The sequence below is a fragment of the Nanorana parkeri genome, unplaced genomic scaffold (assembly GCF_000935625.1).
Source record: "Nanorana parkeri isolate BGI_ZX_2015 unplaced genomic scaffold, ASM93562v1 scaffold1310, whole genome shotgun sequence".
Lineage (NCBI taxonomy): Eukaryota > Metazoa > Chordata > Amphibia > Anura > Dicroglossidae > Nanorana > Nanorana parkeri.
Window position 1 is genome coordinate 262,143 of NW_017307578.1, and position 16,431 is coordinate 278,573.

At 41.2% G+C, this 16,431-nt stretch overlaps 1 protein-coding gene across 1 annotated transcript in view; it reads right to left on the minus strand.

Annotated features, from left to right (window-relative positions):
* Positions 1-16,431, minus strand: part of GULP1 (GULP, engulfment adaptor PTB domain containing 1) — a 159,109-nt gene that overhangs the window by 53,831 nt on the left and 88,847 nt on the right. Inside the window, exons 6-7 of the mRNA XM_018569239.1 lie at positions 10,791-10,907; positions 1,508-1,600 (exon numbers count right to left, since the gene is read on the minus strand). Of these exons, the coding sequence (XP_018424741.1) occupies positions 1,508-1,600; positions 10,791-10,907 (210 nt within the window). The remainder of the gene's footprint in view (positions 1-1,507; positions 1,601-10,790; positions 10,908-16,431) is intronic.

A 16,431-nucleotide genomic window follows, 5' to 3' on the forward strand; every position in this document is an offset into this window, starting at 1 on the left:
CGGTTCCAGAGAGGTATACTGCATAATATCCACTGTTGGTAACTATGGAAGGTTTTGTAACTATTAAGCACAAAATGACCTTTTTACAATGTGGGGTCTAACTATTTGATGAGTTGCCATCCTTACTCATCAGTGGTGGTCATGTTTACACAGGTGAAAATGTATTTAAAAGTAAATCATAAAGGCTGATTGGACTTAGATAACACAAAATGCATACTGACCTCTCATTATTTGGAGTCTGAATATCTGGTGAGTTGCTATTGTATATTAAGATGAAGGTTATGTCTGCATTTTAAATATTTAGTGTAAAGAAGCTGGGTACATACTGTCCAGCTACGGTCTCAGAAATAATACACTGTCATTTTGAATTAAGGGTAAAACCTTCCTTGACGCTGCCTCTTACATTTCGGCCTAATCAGGCTGCTCAAATACTGACCAACCACTGTACTGTACTGTACAATATTTGTGGATATTGTCTCTCAAATAATACTCTCTAGTTTTAATTATAAGATTAAGCCAACCTTGTCTCTCCTGTTTTTATTGCAGCCTAACCAAGCTGCTTATATACTATTCACTCACTGAACAATATTTGTGGCTATTGTCGAAAATGACGGGTTCAGAGAATGTGGGGTTTGTGATTTTGAAGTTTTTGTGCACTCTGTTTTGGCATTTAACAAACTTTAAAGATAATACCATGTAGCACTGTGAAAAAAGCAAAACTGTACTATGAAACGGTTTTGCCACAGGCCGATTGGCACAAAGTTGAGGGCATTATTTTAAGGGTACAATTTCCTACGGCTTTTGGATATGTTGTGGCTGCTACTTTCACCATTCAGCTCATATCTATTACAGCTGGATAAAACAAACAGGTTTTTATAAGCTGTAATGAAACATATTGAAGTGCTGCTGCTGTTTAAGCCAGGCAATAATGTAAAAGTAAAAAAAAAAACAATCACACAAAATAGATGATGCCAGAAAATGGTATTGCTGATGCTGTCCATAAAAATTGTACTGTTCCATAATGCCACATACAGTTTGAAGGCATCTCCCAAACATTCAACTGAAATAATTGGAGATTTTCCTATGTTGTCTTCATAGTTACATTAAAAGAGGACCCTCTCCTTGCTGCATTGTATTTAAAAATAAAAAAAACATGATGGCATTGATGCATGTCCTTTATTTCAGTGCCCAGCTTCCCATACCCTTGTTTGACAATACCTTGCCTATTAGCCTTGAAACTGGTCACAATTTTTTTTTTAATTATCAGGATTGACCCCCCTTCCCCATAGACATTTATGTATTTTTAAGTTTGCAGTTTTTGAACTTCACGTTGAGTTTGATAAATCCCCCCATGAACTGAACCTAGACACATATGCTCATCCCTAGCAAGAAAAAAAGTGTTCTACTTTCCAATATTGTTCACTTTGATCTGCACAATGTAAGTTCTATTATAGTATCATTATTAAATAGTGTACTTCCCATATACACATATTTTTGCGTTACTTACAGGTGAGAAAGTTAGATCACGTGTTCTTAACTGATTTTCCAAATCTTGTACTTTGTATTTCAGTTCAGTATTTTCCGTTTCTAAATCCTGAATCTGTATAACAAACATAAAACACAACAGCAGTGAAACACATATCAACAAATAATACATCACAGCAGTTGTTCTCAGTCCCAACCATATGCAGCCTTTTAGTTATTCATGAACCTACTGCAACCGTTCATCTAAAGATTGAAACAAGAAACACATTTCTTTCATATATATATATATTCTATATTTTGTTAAGATACAGTTTCAAATTGCAGAATGCCTTTTAAGAAAGACATTGAGCTTTTCTACATACACTGAAACAATCTGTCAGGAAAGCCAAAACACATAACTACATACAATAACTTATGAGGTAGTATTATTCTTCCTTGCTAGGATAGCACCTAATAATGTAGAATACAAATTCCTTTTTAAATCATAGACATCAGGGGCAGGGATGTAAAATGTGGAATCTCTACTGGATACAATAGTTGTAAGCCGGCAAAAAAAAAATTGCTTTGTTTTGGATTTTTCGTTCTTTCGGGTCCGAACACCACTTTATTTTGTTATTCGGATCTTTCGGAATTTCGTTTAGGTGTTGTTTTAGGGTGTTAACTTATTGGCCAGAAAACAGTCACGTGTCCGACTAATTTTAATTTTGATGATCCAGAATTTTGTTAAAAGAACATCCGGATTAATTTGCAGTCGACCTCATTGGAATCCGAATTCATTAAATTTCATCCAAATTTGCATTTAGGACAAAAGACAATGTACATGTCTACTGGATACTACTAGGTGACGAACAGTTTTTCTATGAGCCCAGGCTTCTGCTACGAGTAAGGGATGGAGTTTTCCTGCCCTGAAGGTAGTAAACTGGTAAGTAGTCCCTTGAACCAGATTTTTTAGTTAACCAATATGCTTGGCTAACTAAATATATGCCCAGCTGAGTAACATTGCTACACATATTCACTGGCAGAGTAGATTTTCAATTACGTTTTGATATTTGTTTTGTAATTTCAATTAGGTTTAAAAAAAATGGGATGTTAAGGTTTAATATTTAGTAGAAGTGATTACATACTGTGTACTTATGTACTGTGCTGTGTACTCGGTCAAATAAACATATGTTAAAGTTGATTTTTTTATTAGAGGCTGGCTGATGTCTATCCTGTTCAAAAAATAGCCTAGTGAAAGTGCTTAAATATTGTGGATGTAGTCACTATAATATTTTGGTGATTTTTTTTCAGTCAAATTAATACACTCTATTGCTGACTTTTTTTTTTTTGATTAATAGCTTTTTGGCATCTGTCCTGTTAAAAAAAAAAAAACCCTAGCGTAAGTGCTTAAATACTATGCAAATAGTGGGGTCTAACATGAAGAGGGAAAGGCATAATGCTCAAATGTAGGAATGTGCTGATATCAATTCCAGTATCAATATCAGTGCCGATACTGAGCATGTTTACAGCGTCTGTTAGAACACTGGCAAGCCGAACATCTCTTCCTCCTTCCTTCTGCCCACAAAGCTCTGGTGAGACCCCCACAGCCCTGGTGTTTCCATACTCTTTGATTGTTACCATGGCAAGTCAACAAAAGTTGCTGTGGTAGGCATGATGGGTCCAGATGTCATTAGCACCTAAGTACAGCATGGTAACAATAAACCTTTCCACAAGTTCCCCTCTATAGCAGCCATATAGATATGGGTGATTCTTAAAGATATGGATGCTGGCTGTCTTTAGAATGAGTAGGGATGACTTACTCTAGTTTGGAGGTGGGTATAACATCATCCTTTCAAAATTACCTTCATATCTGAAAAAAACAAAGCCAGTGCTGACCTTCACTATCCTTCCTTACATTTTATGTTTTCTGAAGTCACAATATTTTCTGGCTATTTTTAGTTTTTTGTTTTTTTGCTATCTCAAGCAGGGACGTGCAGTCAGGGGAGTCAGAGCCTCACCTAGAATTATGGAGGAAAAAGCTGTCAGCTTCATGAGATCTCCATTCAGATCGGCATCTAACAGGTTACACAGCAGAAAAATCCTCCCCGCTGTGTAACCTGGCATGGACAGGGCGCCTCAGCAGTGAGGAGCAAGTGAGGGACAGGGAGGCTCCTCCTTGTCTCCTCCCTTCCTCCTTTACACTAGCTTGGGGACGGGTTGGGGTGGGGTTGGACCTGCTGGGGGGCAAGGCTGCGGAATCACAGAATCCACATAACCTGCTCCTTTAATTAGCTAACAGGTTCTACACAAATTTGTTCAAAACCTAACCCTGCTACTTCTGTATGCCATACGGCAGCAGGAGGGCCCTGGAAGCCAAGTAAGGAGTTTGAAGCCCACTGTTGGCTTTACACTGGAAGCGATTTCTTCCAAGGGCTCCACTGGACTACCCCCTCTGCTGCTCCACTTGTGGGCCCAGGACTGGCATGGCAGGTGTTGGCAGGTGGGGCACAAGATGATCAAAAAATGTTTAGGTGTAAAATGTTAATTTTAATATGGGCATGAACTCCTGGGGAGCTGTCATATGTCTTCCCCTGTTCCCCTGTAAACAAATAGGCACAAATATAGAGGATGAAAACTGTACATTATTATTGCAAAGCAATTATTCTTTTAGTAGGCTAGTAGGTAGGGAGGCTGGACCTTGGTGGCCTTGTCGGGAATCCGGCCCTGGGCACAAGCCAGAAGCCCTCAAACCTGGGCACACTCTATATGCAATATTTCTTTTGAGCTAAAAACATACATTTAAAAGGTATTCCTTCCCAGCAGCCCACTGTGGCTACTGTGTAATTTGAGATACGCGGGGATATGTGCCAGGTTTTGTGCGAGGAGTGTGACCCAAAAGGGATTTTTTGAGAACTGATAATATGTGTGGGCACTGGTTAAATGGTGATATTATTTTCCTTACAGGTTCTGTTTAAAACAGCTGGCACTTTTACTTAGCCACAAACTTTATTGTGGGGCATTCTCAGGTGTTCTATAGATATGTACTGTATATGTAAAGCCAAAACATTTTTTAGTTTGGATCAAGAAGGAAATGGTAAAAACCCCTGTTTAGTTTTTTTAATGTCTGTATAACTTTGGAGAATCTTCCTTCACATCCTGTCTTAAGACAAAACAGTAAGTGAGAGGAGGTCTCTTGAAAGGAAGAGAAACCTTAGACAGTTGTCAGTGGAACAAGGGTCCCCACTGGAAAATGTACTCACTATTCCTGTTCCAGTGAACATTTTGGGATTTTCCCTCACTTTCAGTCCCAGTGACAATGGTCATCAGGACAAACCGAGGTCATGAAGCTCCACAGAGGCAACACAGAAAGAAATAAAAACCTGACAGTGGTTCTAACCTTTGCTACTTTATCCAATATAGAAAAAAATAGCTCTAAATATTCTTTAAATGAGGCAATCACTGATGTCCTTATTACAAAGTATGTGACAGCATTGGTCACATGCTCATTGATATTCATTAATACACATTTCTGCAAAGTAATTTGTCTGTTAAGGAGAACCCGTATTTTACCTAAACTTTGCCTGGACTGGGTAAAGTAACATGTCAACTTGACTGCATACATTCAGCCATACAAGACAAAAGTGAATAGCCGGACAGCGTTCGGCTCACCACTTCGACTGGGTTATTCACTTGGCTGCCTTCGGCAGCTTTGTGAATAACTCTGTTAGTGTTTATGATGCATGCTGTCAAGCAAACCTCTTATTTTTTTTCAAGACCTCTTATTTTTTTTCAAGTCCAGGAAAAGTACAGATTTGCTTTAGGCAATGTACCCATTTAGGCAAGTACTTGCCAGCTAATCTAAGAATGTGTTACAAAGCAGTTTCGGGGGGTTTGTGTGAAGGAACAGTGGTGGTAAAGTTTCAGGCATGGTGATTATTCCTTATTCCTCTCTGGTGAAACCACCTCCTCCCCATTTCAGTCTGAAGATGCCAGTTAGTTCTCCAGCCTCTGGGGAAGCTGTACACATTGTGTGTGTTCACAAGGGAAAGGGAAGGAGATCCACACTTCTGGGCTAAAAGGTAGAGGGAAGCTAAACACTGAATCCACCCACCACCTCCATTACTGCGGCACCCTTTCAATGTGTCAGCCATGTTTTAGAAGTCCATCTACATTTATTCTTTATATACTTTCAAGATAAGCAGTTTATTTAAAATACAACAACCTCCTTCCTAAAGTATTGAACCTTCTATATTGTTATTTTGACCATGCAATCTCTATATCAGGCTGGAACAAAGGGAAAACTAAAACTCCATTTTATTTACTGTAGTTTTCTTTTATAATAAGTATAGGATTGGATAGGATGTGCAAGATCTGTTGACGGCTAGCGATGTTAATAACATTAACCAGCTGTGCTGTGGAAACTGAGGGGAATATTGCACATGTTGCTGGTCTTGACTTTCTTCTCCTCAATGAACACTGATGTAAAGTTTTTGGGGTAAGTTAGTATACAATTTTGGCATACTGTTTCTATATTTCTGTGTATTTAATCTGATTTGTGTGTAATGAGTAATTATGAAATTGTTTAGAGCCCAACTATAGCCAAAATACTTTGCATAGGGAGAGTAGAGAGGGATTAGAACCTCTGTTATGTCTTACTGCAGTTTGTGTCTACTTTGAGGATGTGTTATGTCACTTCCTGTTCTTGCAACAACCCAGACTGTGAGGGAATCAATCCATTAGGGACACAGATAACCATCAAATAACAGTTATTTCTAATTCTCTTTACCTCTAAAACAAAATTTGACTTTAATTCGGCTTTTCCCACAGGGTGCCGTAGAAATTTGGTAGATGGTGCCACCATACAATCATAGGAAAAAAGTACCTTTGCCAGCACAGCTTGGTATAGTGATAATCTTCTCCTTTATGCACATAAAGCAGTAGACAGCACAAGGTGAAGTTTGGTACCTTGCAGGATCCCTTTCTCAAGGCAGAGTAATCATTACAACCTTGAGGACAGGATCAAGTGAGGTTTTGAGATGTTGGCCTGGTTTATGTGAAGAAAGAACAAGATTATCACTATACTAAGATGCGCTGGTAAAGATTCTTATTTTCCTATGATTTGATTGGATCTGAGATTGCTGTTTCTCTAACCCATCATTTTAAATCAAGTTACGTAAACTTTCATGCTTTTAATTTTGTGAGTGTGCTACTTATTTACTGGTGCTATAACAAGAGGCATACCACATATATAATGGGTATTTCTTGGAGTCACTGAAAATGTATATTAAGACGAACAATGACAAGCAATAACATAGACAAAGGATTAGAGGCATATCGAGGAAGTGCCTATTTGTCAAATATGTGTTTCCCACTAATCTACTTTGTCCTCCTGTATGTCGATGCTAAATTTTGCAGTTTCAGTACGCATTTCTTAACCCTGCGATATCCCTGTATCTATATAGCCTAGCAAAATATTTTTTTCACGGTTTTTAGGGGAATAAAGCCTTGAGTTGGCACACAGGTTTAAAAAATACCCAGCTAAGATTTCTGATTATAATGTATTTATGTCAATAGGTGAAAAGGACAAAAATGTAATAAGAATGCAGTTTTAGTTTGATGATTGTGTCACATATGTTGTATAATTAATACTAATTCGAAAACTTTCATTAAACAATTTTCACCCATTTACCTTGAGCTCAAAGACCCCTTCTACCTTTGGGGACCTTAGGGATTTGTAATGTGTAATTGGGGTTTATGTATGTATGTGCGTCATGACTGTGTATGTATGTGCGTGAATGTGCATGTATGTGCGCATGCATACTCTTTTTTTACTTATGATTGTATTATTGTTGAGGGCATGTGGCCTGGTATGGTATGGGGGGGGGGGGGAATGCCCCCCCCCTTCCTTTCCTGGCTTTCCATAAAAGTCTAGTAATGGATTTGGGGGGGAACCCACAGCATTTTTTTTCCTGGGGATCCCCCTTGAAATCCATACCAGGCCCATAAGGCCTAGTATAAATTTAAAGAATACCCCACATCTTGCATGGGGGTCCCCCCTCAAATCCATATCAGACCTAAAGCACGTGGAATTGGGGGGGACCCTAAGTTGTTTTCAGCCAGAATACCTGTATAACACAAACTGTCTCTCCCTCCCTCACAAAGCTGTCAGCTCTACTTCACTAACTCGAACACACACTGACAAAAGGATGCTGGGAGAGCTGCCTTTTATATGGTAACGAACATTAAACATCCTGTCCCGCACTCTCCCCCAAAATCATTGTAGTAGGGTGTGTGGCCAACGGTAGCACCATATAAATCTAAAGCAGATATAGCCAGTCCTACTTAAACACTACATATTCAATTTTATAACACCTACCATTCCTAAAATGTGATCTGTAGCTTTCTCTCTCTCTTTCTCTGCGTTATAAATTACTGATAACAAAGCTTTAACTATTAGTGGTGTCTATGAAACACTACTTACTACTAACATGTGGCTTACACAAAGTTTTCTGAATAAAAAGACAGTAAAAAGATTGAACCGGGTGTTTTTGGGAATAGCTCTCCTGCATAGCGAGCAATATTTGGACAAAAAACTGAAGTACTGGCCAAATTAAGTTACATTTATTTTCATTTTGAGCTCCACTGAGCCACATCTATTTTCTTTGATACTGTTTACAGTATATATTAAAGGCTGTAAAGGAGGAGATTTTAGAGACAAAAAAAGCTATGGCCTTCCACAGAAGAAGCAAAATGAGATGTGTGCATCAGTGTGCTGGGTCTTAGTAGGATCCAGCAAACATTACTGACCCTCTAAATTGTCAGGGACCTCTGGATATAGTTAGTTGCATCTCCAATCTCTCTGACCCTTTTTCTGTACTGTTAGACAACTCAGAATAAAACAGAGCAGTGAAAGACTTTATCATAATATTGTTTGCCACCCTGGCCTTCTGTTATGTAAAACAGCTTTTTTACACTTCTATTTCCACTTTTTACTGCTAAACGTGTTTCACTACTACTTAATTCTTCTCAAAGCAAGCTATAATACATGCTTAAGTGGACTTTAAATTAGTTATTTTAATAATTAATGCCTTATTATTATACTTTATGCCCTCCATTTTAATGGTTGGAAAAGGTAGATATTTTAATCTCAATTACTGGCAAAGGCTTTGTTAAAGACAATATCTTACTAAACCAGCTCTGCATTATGCCTATCTAACAATCTACGAGTGAAATTTCACAACATTTCTGTAAAATGCATTGGAGTCAATTAGGAAGGTTTAGGATGGTTTTAAAGGTACGGTGGTTTTTAAGTGGGGTTGATTTACTGAAGAACTAACTTAGCTTAGTGAATGAGGTGAAGCAGTACTGACATCAATCATCCAATAATGTACAAGTAAAAATCCTATTTTTAAATTACCTTGAACACAATTGGGTATTTAAAGTGAACACAGCTTTACTTGATTCTCTAAGCTAGGTGAAAACTCAATTTGCAAAGTGAACATGCTCTTCTCATTTTAGTAATTTGACGCCAATTTGGCCTAGGGATGCTCCTTTTAAATATCCTGGACATATGCTTGTTCCAGAAAATGTATATCTTAACCCCTTCGTGACTGACGACGTACAGTGTACGTCGCCAGCATCGGGGCTGTTTAAACAGACTCCCGGCGACTTTTGCCGCCGGGACTCTGTTTAAACTTGTAGAGCCGACTGTCGGCTTTACAACAGAAGCGATCCTGGCGACTTACCTGACGCCAGATCGCTTCTGTGTCCCGAAGAATCTCCTTTGCACACCATACCGATGTACCCCAAAATTCATTGGGTGCTGGAACAACTGGTAGATGGTGCCACAGTATACAGTACAGAAGATATGTTGTCCGCACACCATTCAGCTTGAAAATATTGTCTTTATTGCTGTCCTTCAGCACTTTCATATGTAGCGCCCTCTGCTATGTCACTACAAAATTTAGTGTATATCTGGACTGTAATCAGTCTGGATGCTGATTTGCTCTGAGTTCTGCAGGATTCCCTGAGTTTGGTGGATTGATTGCTTCCCCCTGTTGCTGGGTTGGGGACTCAGCATACAGTGAGGGAGGATCCATCCTCAGACTGTGACTGTGCACCTGACTCTGACCAATCTCTGAGCAGGGTGACTCAGAGGTATGGCTGAAGGAAGGTGATAAAAGGTTTGTGGACTTTTTCCAGAACTTTCTCTCTCCCCTGGGGCCCTCCCTGGGAGGTCTGTGTGCTACAGATGCCTGGCCTAGGCCTCAGCATGTGGCAGATGCTGGGGGCCCTGTGACCTTAGATGCTACTGGAAGGGAGCCTGATGGAAGCTGGGTTAGAGGTGGAATCTGCTTATTGAGGAGTGTCGCAGGGGAGCTGGTGAGAGCTACCATCTAGAACCCTGTAATAGACCCCTCTACCCATTCTCTGGTACTTTACTGAAGAGAAGCCAATTGGTGCACTACAAGTCCTGTAACAGTTATCTCTCAAGGTCCTGGACTATTCCTGGCTGTTCTCTGTGCTGTGACATAATACTGGTCGCTCTTACAGGACCATTGTGCTACTGATTCAAGCTGTTGCTAAGGGAGAATACACAGTTCTCTAAATTGTTACTCGGGTATCATGCTACCCCAAACCCTCTCTCCTAGTTGGTACTGTATAATAAATGCTAAAAAGACCCTACGACTCGAGCCTGTTCTGTTCCGGAGTGTCGGTATTAATGGAGCTGAGAAAGGGGCCGGTGGCGGGCAAAACAGGTTGGAGAGCCCTAGTTCATATTCAGCGGCTCCTTTGGGAGTGAGCGCTACACATGTCATGTTGAAGGAATAGCAAAAAAGATGACATTATGGAGCTAAATGGTGTGTGAACAACATGTCTTCTATACTTTTCCAGAAAATGGTCCCTCATTGGCCTTATTATATTTTCTTCACACAGTAAAAAAAACACCAGCAAAACAGTAAACTACCCTGAATCCACTCTGCCCCCTAAAAACACACACCCTCTAAATAAAAAATTAAAAAAAAGTATTTTTCCTTTCAAACAAATTTCAGTTAAGCAACTCAACAAAAACAAGGGAAAGTTTCTTCTTCAGCAAGATTTTGACAGCGAAATTTGTAAATTTGTGACAAATTCAACTTTGATTAAATCACTCCACTCATCCCTATCTTCTCGATGCTGAAAACCGTTCTGTCATTTTTTCATTAGTACATTTCATTTTCTTTGACTTGTAATATAACTTTTTTTGGCACAATATCTGAGTCTGTTAAGCTTATAGTGTACAATCAGTTCTTCTTCAGATCGAGCAGTAATATCACAGGACTTACCCTTTTCTGCAAGCCAGCTATTTGTTTCCGTGTTTCGACATCTTTTCCTCCAGACTCCAGAAATTTTCTGTATGCCAGATCAAACGCTTGTCCAATCGTTAGTGTTATCTCCTCAGCCTTTAAAAAAACAACATATTTTCTAACTAATTTATTACTGCATTCTGCTAAATTGTGTTGTTTTTTGTATCTTTACTGAAGGGATAACAACAACAAAAAGTTACTCTATAGATTTGTATCACTATAGAAAATCAATCGATTTTAATAGGGATGAGGTTGATTTACTAAAGGAGTAGTGTATTTTTACATACACTGAGGTAAAGTTGTGCTAACTGCAATCATCCTATCTTGTGTGAGCAAATATCCTGGGGTTTTTTTTCTTCTGAAAAGTGAATTTTCACTTGGTTTTACTTCAGTGGAAATACTGCTTTAGTAAATCAGGGACAATCTTTATATCTTATTTGGATGTAGTGGTTGGTATGGTATAAATGGAAGACTCTTGCTTCTTTTCTTCTTAATAAAAATCTTATTAAACAAAAGTTAATGGTAAAAAAATGGGAAAACAAAATGAAAGACTCTGATTTACATAAATCTTTATTCAGATCCTTAATTGTTTATAACAAAATATCCACACTAAAGGGAATAACCTCTAAAACTGCAAAAACCCACACCACTAACAGAGATGGGGGTATAAGTAGTAAATCCTATTTATTCTATGTCAGAGCATCTATTATCTGAATAGCAATTTTAGAAAAGTACTTGTTGCTAAAACATCTGGATCTAACTCCCAGAAGCAGGAACTGTTATCAGTCTCTATTCATTGATACTATGGGTTACATTTACGAAATAATTAGAGCATGTTAATTTTGCAAAGGGAATTTTCACTTTCCAAAGGGTATTTTCACTTAGAAATGTTGTAAAAAAATTATATTTTATAAATAAATATATATAAAAAAGGACTTTTGCTTGCAGATGATGGAAGTTAGCTCAGGTTCAGCTGATTCACTAAGGTAAGGTTGAAATTCACTTTCCTAAGTGAACGGCTTATACTCCTTTACTAAATCAACCAATCAATTCTTGCTGCTAAAGAGTTTGTATAGAAAAATGTTTTATCTAAAAACATAACACAATTAATTATTATGTTTTTTATATGCCAACATATATTTAATTTCTGTTTCTACAGTTTCTCATTTACAGGTGTTTCCAGTTTTTTTTTAAGCCTTTTGATACTCTCACAAGGGGCACACTGCCACATGCATCCTCAATGATCATTTTATAAGAACTACTCTTTAACAGTAAGAATGAAGCTTCAAAACCATATTTAAAGTATTTGTTTGGGTTTTTTTCCTTTTTTTCTGTACGGCTGATTTTAGCTGATGTACATACAGCCCCTTTTGTCACCACATACATGACTGTGTTGTCAGTCATATTTATTTAGTGGTGTTGCGGGCAGGAATATTGATTATGTTTTTATCTCATAGAAATCAATGCTTTCGGTGATACATTAACCACTTTGTTTATAGGCTCTCGGATTGTGCTAGTATATGTTTTGTAACATAGATAAAGTGTGCTATATCACTCACCACTAATTGTGTGCTTGGACAAACTAAGCCATGTCTACTACCTAGTAAAGGGGCAACCCATCAAAAACATGACTGTGTCCCAGTTTGGGTCTAGAGCAACAAGTCTGAAGGGCCTGTAGGCTGCATCATCATTTTGGCATGTTTCTATTATTATTATTATTTCTATTATTGAAAACATATTAAGAAAATAACATTAAATTAAATTATTAAGATACTTATTAATATTACTACAGTGTACAGTATTGTGTAGACACATAGAGATTGGCATAAGGCTCCTTTTATTTATCTTGACATGAATGTGTCAAGCTAAATATTTATTGTACATTATTTAGAGGCATTTATATAGCACTGAGAATTTACACAACATTCTTATAAACTGTACATTCACATCAGTCTCTGCCCTTAAGGAGAATGCAACCTAATATGCTATATCCCTATCTCACATGCACACACAAACTGGGCCAATTTAGACAAGAGCCAAATAACCTACCAGCATATCTTTGGAGCGTGGGAAGAAAGTGGAGCAACCGGAGGAAACAAGCAGAGGGATAACATGCAAACTCATAGTTACATAGTTACATAGTATTTGAGGTTGAATAAAGACATTAGTCCATCAAGTCCAACCTATTAGGATCTCATTCTAGGAGTACCCAAGTATCATGTAAAATCTGCGCTTATGGAACCATGGGAGATATGAGTAACCAATATTAAAGCTGGTTGCACTAAAGACAATGAGGCCAAAATATTTATATAATGAATTTGCAGTGCTAAGGGTGCTTTTTTAGGTAATGTGAATGAGCATTTTATAATAAATGAACGAGAGATTCATTGAGAGCCTTGTGGAGACACTAGAGAGCCCTGGTTTAACCAGGGCTCTGTGGGGTCTCAACAGCTGTCTGTGAGGTCTAACAAAGTTGGTTAGACCCCACAGAGCCCTGGTTAGACCTCACAGAGCCCTGCTACCCTGGTGAGGCCCCCTCAGAGCCCTGGTGAGTCCCCAGAGAGCCGTGGTGAGACCCCCACAAAGCCATGGTGAGACCCCATGGAGCCCTGGTGAGATCAGGGCTCTGTGGGATCTTGCCAGGGCTCTGTGGGGTCTTGCCAGGGCTCTGTGGGTCTAACAAGGCTGGTTAGACCCCACAGAGCCCTGCTACCCTGGTGAGGCCGCCTCAAAGCTCTGGTGAGACCCCACAGAGCCCTGGTTTAACCAGGGCTCTGTGGGGTTTCACCAGGGCTCTTTGGCGTCTCACCAGGGCCCTGAGCGGTTGCCAGGGCTCTGTGGGTCTAACAAGGCTGGTTAGACCCCACAAAGCCCTGCTACCCTGGTGAGGCCCCCTCAAAGCTCTAACCAGGCTGGCGAGACCTCCACATAGCTCTGGTGAGACCCTACAGAGCCCTGGTGAGACCCTACAGAGCCCCGGACCCGCCAATAGGTTCTCTAAGTCTGCAATACGGTCCATTTCCACCACCCACTCCTCAAGGGTCGGGAGTGCCATAATGCGCCAGTGGCGAGGTATCACCATCCTGGCTGCCGTGAGGAAGTGTCTGAGGAGGCCCTTCTTTGCCGTTTTAAGCGATCCAGGAAGCATGGACAGTAACAGGATCTTAGGATCATTTGCTATGTCAGTTCCTGTCACTCTGAGGTATATCCTCAACACCCCCTGCCAAAAACCCTGAAGCTGAGGGCAACTTCACCATATGTGAGTCCTGTTGCCTTGGGCGCCTTCACAGCGCCAGCAGGAGTCTGATACTGAAGGATAGTATTGGTGGAGGACCACAGGGCATCTGTACCATCTGGTAAGTATTTTAAAGTTCTTTTCCTGGGCATTACTGGCGACAGAGAGTGAATGAGTGAGGGAAAATGACTTTTCCCAGTCAGCTGTCGTAATGGAGGTATCTAGTTCACGTTCCCAAACAGAGTTATAGGAAGGTAAATCGTGCGAGGTCTGCAGGGAGAGAATAGAGTAAATGAGGGAGATGGCGTGAGAGGGGGGTGAAGAGGCCAGGAGGATGGAGTCAAAGGCCGTCTGTTCCTCCCCAAAGGCATCTGGGCTAGAGAAAGTGGCAATAAAGGAACAGAACTGGCTCTCTGCCATCCACTCCCCAGGCCCCGTACTGGAGTGATCCCCCACCACCAGAGGTTGATCTCGCAGTGCCGAGACCATCCGGCGGTGGGAGGCCTTTGTCCATCTGCCGAAGGAGGTTCCTGTCAGTGCGGGAGGGAAGGACGGGTTCCCAGATCAGAGGGGTCATCGGGCCCACATAGGCCGATAAGGCATGGTGTTTAACATAGCGGTCCCAGAGTTTCAAAACGTGTGTCGTTAGGAGGGGCAGGGAAGAGGGCACCGGTCGTTATCCAGGGGGTACCCAGGGCAAGGCGAGCAAGTCACCCGTAGTGAGCGTCTCCTCCAGGCGGACCCACTGTTTCTCTTGTGCCCTAAAGTCTCCGGTCACCTTCTCCAATAGCAGGCGAAAGTTGGTAGAGTACAGGTCAGTCGGGATAGAGATGCCTAAGTACTTCAAAGATGTGGAGCAAATGTGGAAAGGGTAATTGTCCGTCAATCGGCGCAAGTCTGTCGCTCCTAGGGACACATTTAGGATTTCCGACTTAGTAAGGTTGACCCGAAAATTACTAGGGGAACTGAAACGTTGAAATTCCTGTAGGATTGTGGGCATGGCGATATGAGGATTGGTCACATAAAGCAGGAGGTCGTCAGCAAAGAGCGCCAGTTTGGATCTGTGAGGCCCCACCTGTAGTCCCTGAAAGGCCGAGTTGTGTCGGAGGGCGACTGCCAGATGCTCCATGGTGAAGATGTAAAGGAGAGGGGACAACGGGCAGCCCTGTCTGGTGCCATTAGTGATCTTAAAGCTAGGGGAGAGCGATCCATTGACGCGAACCCTAGCCGAAGGGCTCGAGTAGAGGGCCATGATGTTTCTAAGCATGGCAGGTCGAATGCCTATTTGCTCTTAGGTGCGATGTAGGAAACACCAGTCCAGGCGATCAAATGCCTTGTCTGCGTCTACCGTCAGGAGGCAAAGCGGTGTACCTGACGTTTTAGCATGATGCATCAACAGGAGTGTCCCGATGGTATTATACCGTGCCTCTCTCCCTTAAACAAACCCCACCTGATCAGTGTGGATCACTCCCGGAAGGAGTGGCTTTAGTCGGTTGGCAATTAATTTGGCGAGCATTTTCACATCAACATTAAGGAGCGAGATCGGCCTGTAATTTGTGCATAAGGTATGGTCTTTACCGGGTTTAGGGATCAGCGAGATGTGGGCTTCTAGCGTTTGCGTTGGAAAGGAGGCACCTAGCGCAATGGAGTTAAACACCTTCAAGAGGAAGGGAGTAAGCCCGTCTTTAAATAGGTTGTAAAATTTTGCCGTAAACCCATCAGGTCCCGGGCTCTTACCCGTAGGGGACAGCCGAATTGCAGAAAGCAATTCTTCCATCGTGAAGGGTGACTCCAAAGCTTCTGTGTCTGCATCCCCTAGGTTCAGAAGGGGTGTCTGATGAACATATGCCAAAACCTCGTCGTCGTGGCTTGAAGCAGACACCTCCGGGTCCGATAAATTATAGAGAGAGCTGTAGAAGTCAGCAAAAGCACGCTGGATATCTGAAGGAGCACTGACCAGGGTGCTGGATGTGGAGTGGATGTGGGGGATATAGGTAGAGGCTAGTCTGGGATGTAAGTACCGGGCCAGGGCCTTCCCACACTTGTCCCTGGACTCGTAAGCTCTCGTGGCTAGTTTGTCCATATAACACCGTGTCGACAGGTCCAGAAGTTTTAGAAGTTGCATTCTGGCCTGAGAGATGTGGAGCAAAAGGACTGGAGAGGGTGAGTGTTTGTGGCGAGTCTCCAAGGCCGACAGGGCCTGGATGGCTTCCCGAACCTGACGTGATCTTTCCCTCTTTAGTCTAGATCCCTGTTGGATGAACAGCCCCCTCAGCACTGCCTTCAACGCTTCCCATTGGATCGGAAGGGGTGTAGTGTCTGAGATATGAACCTTAAGGAACTCAGTGATTCCGTTCCGGATAGCTGAGGAGCACTGCGGGTCAG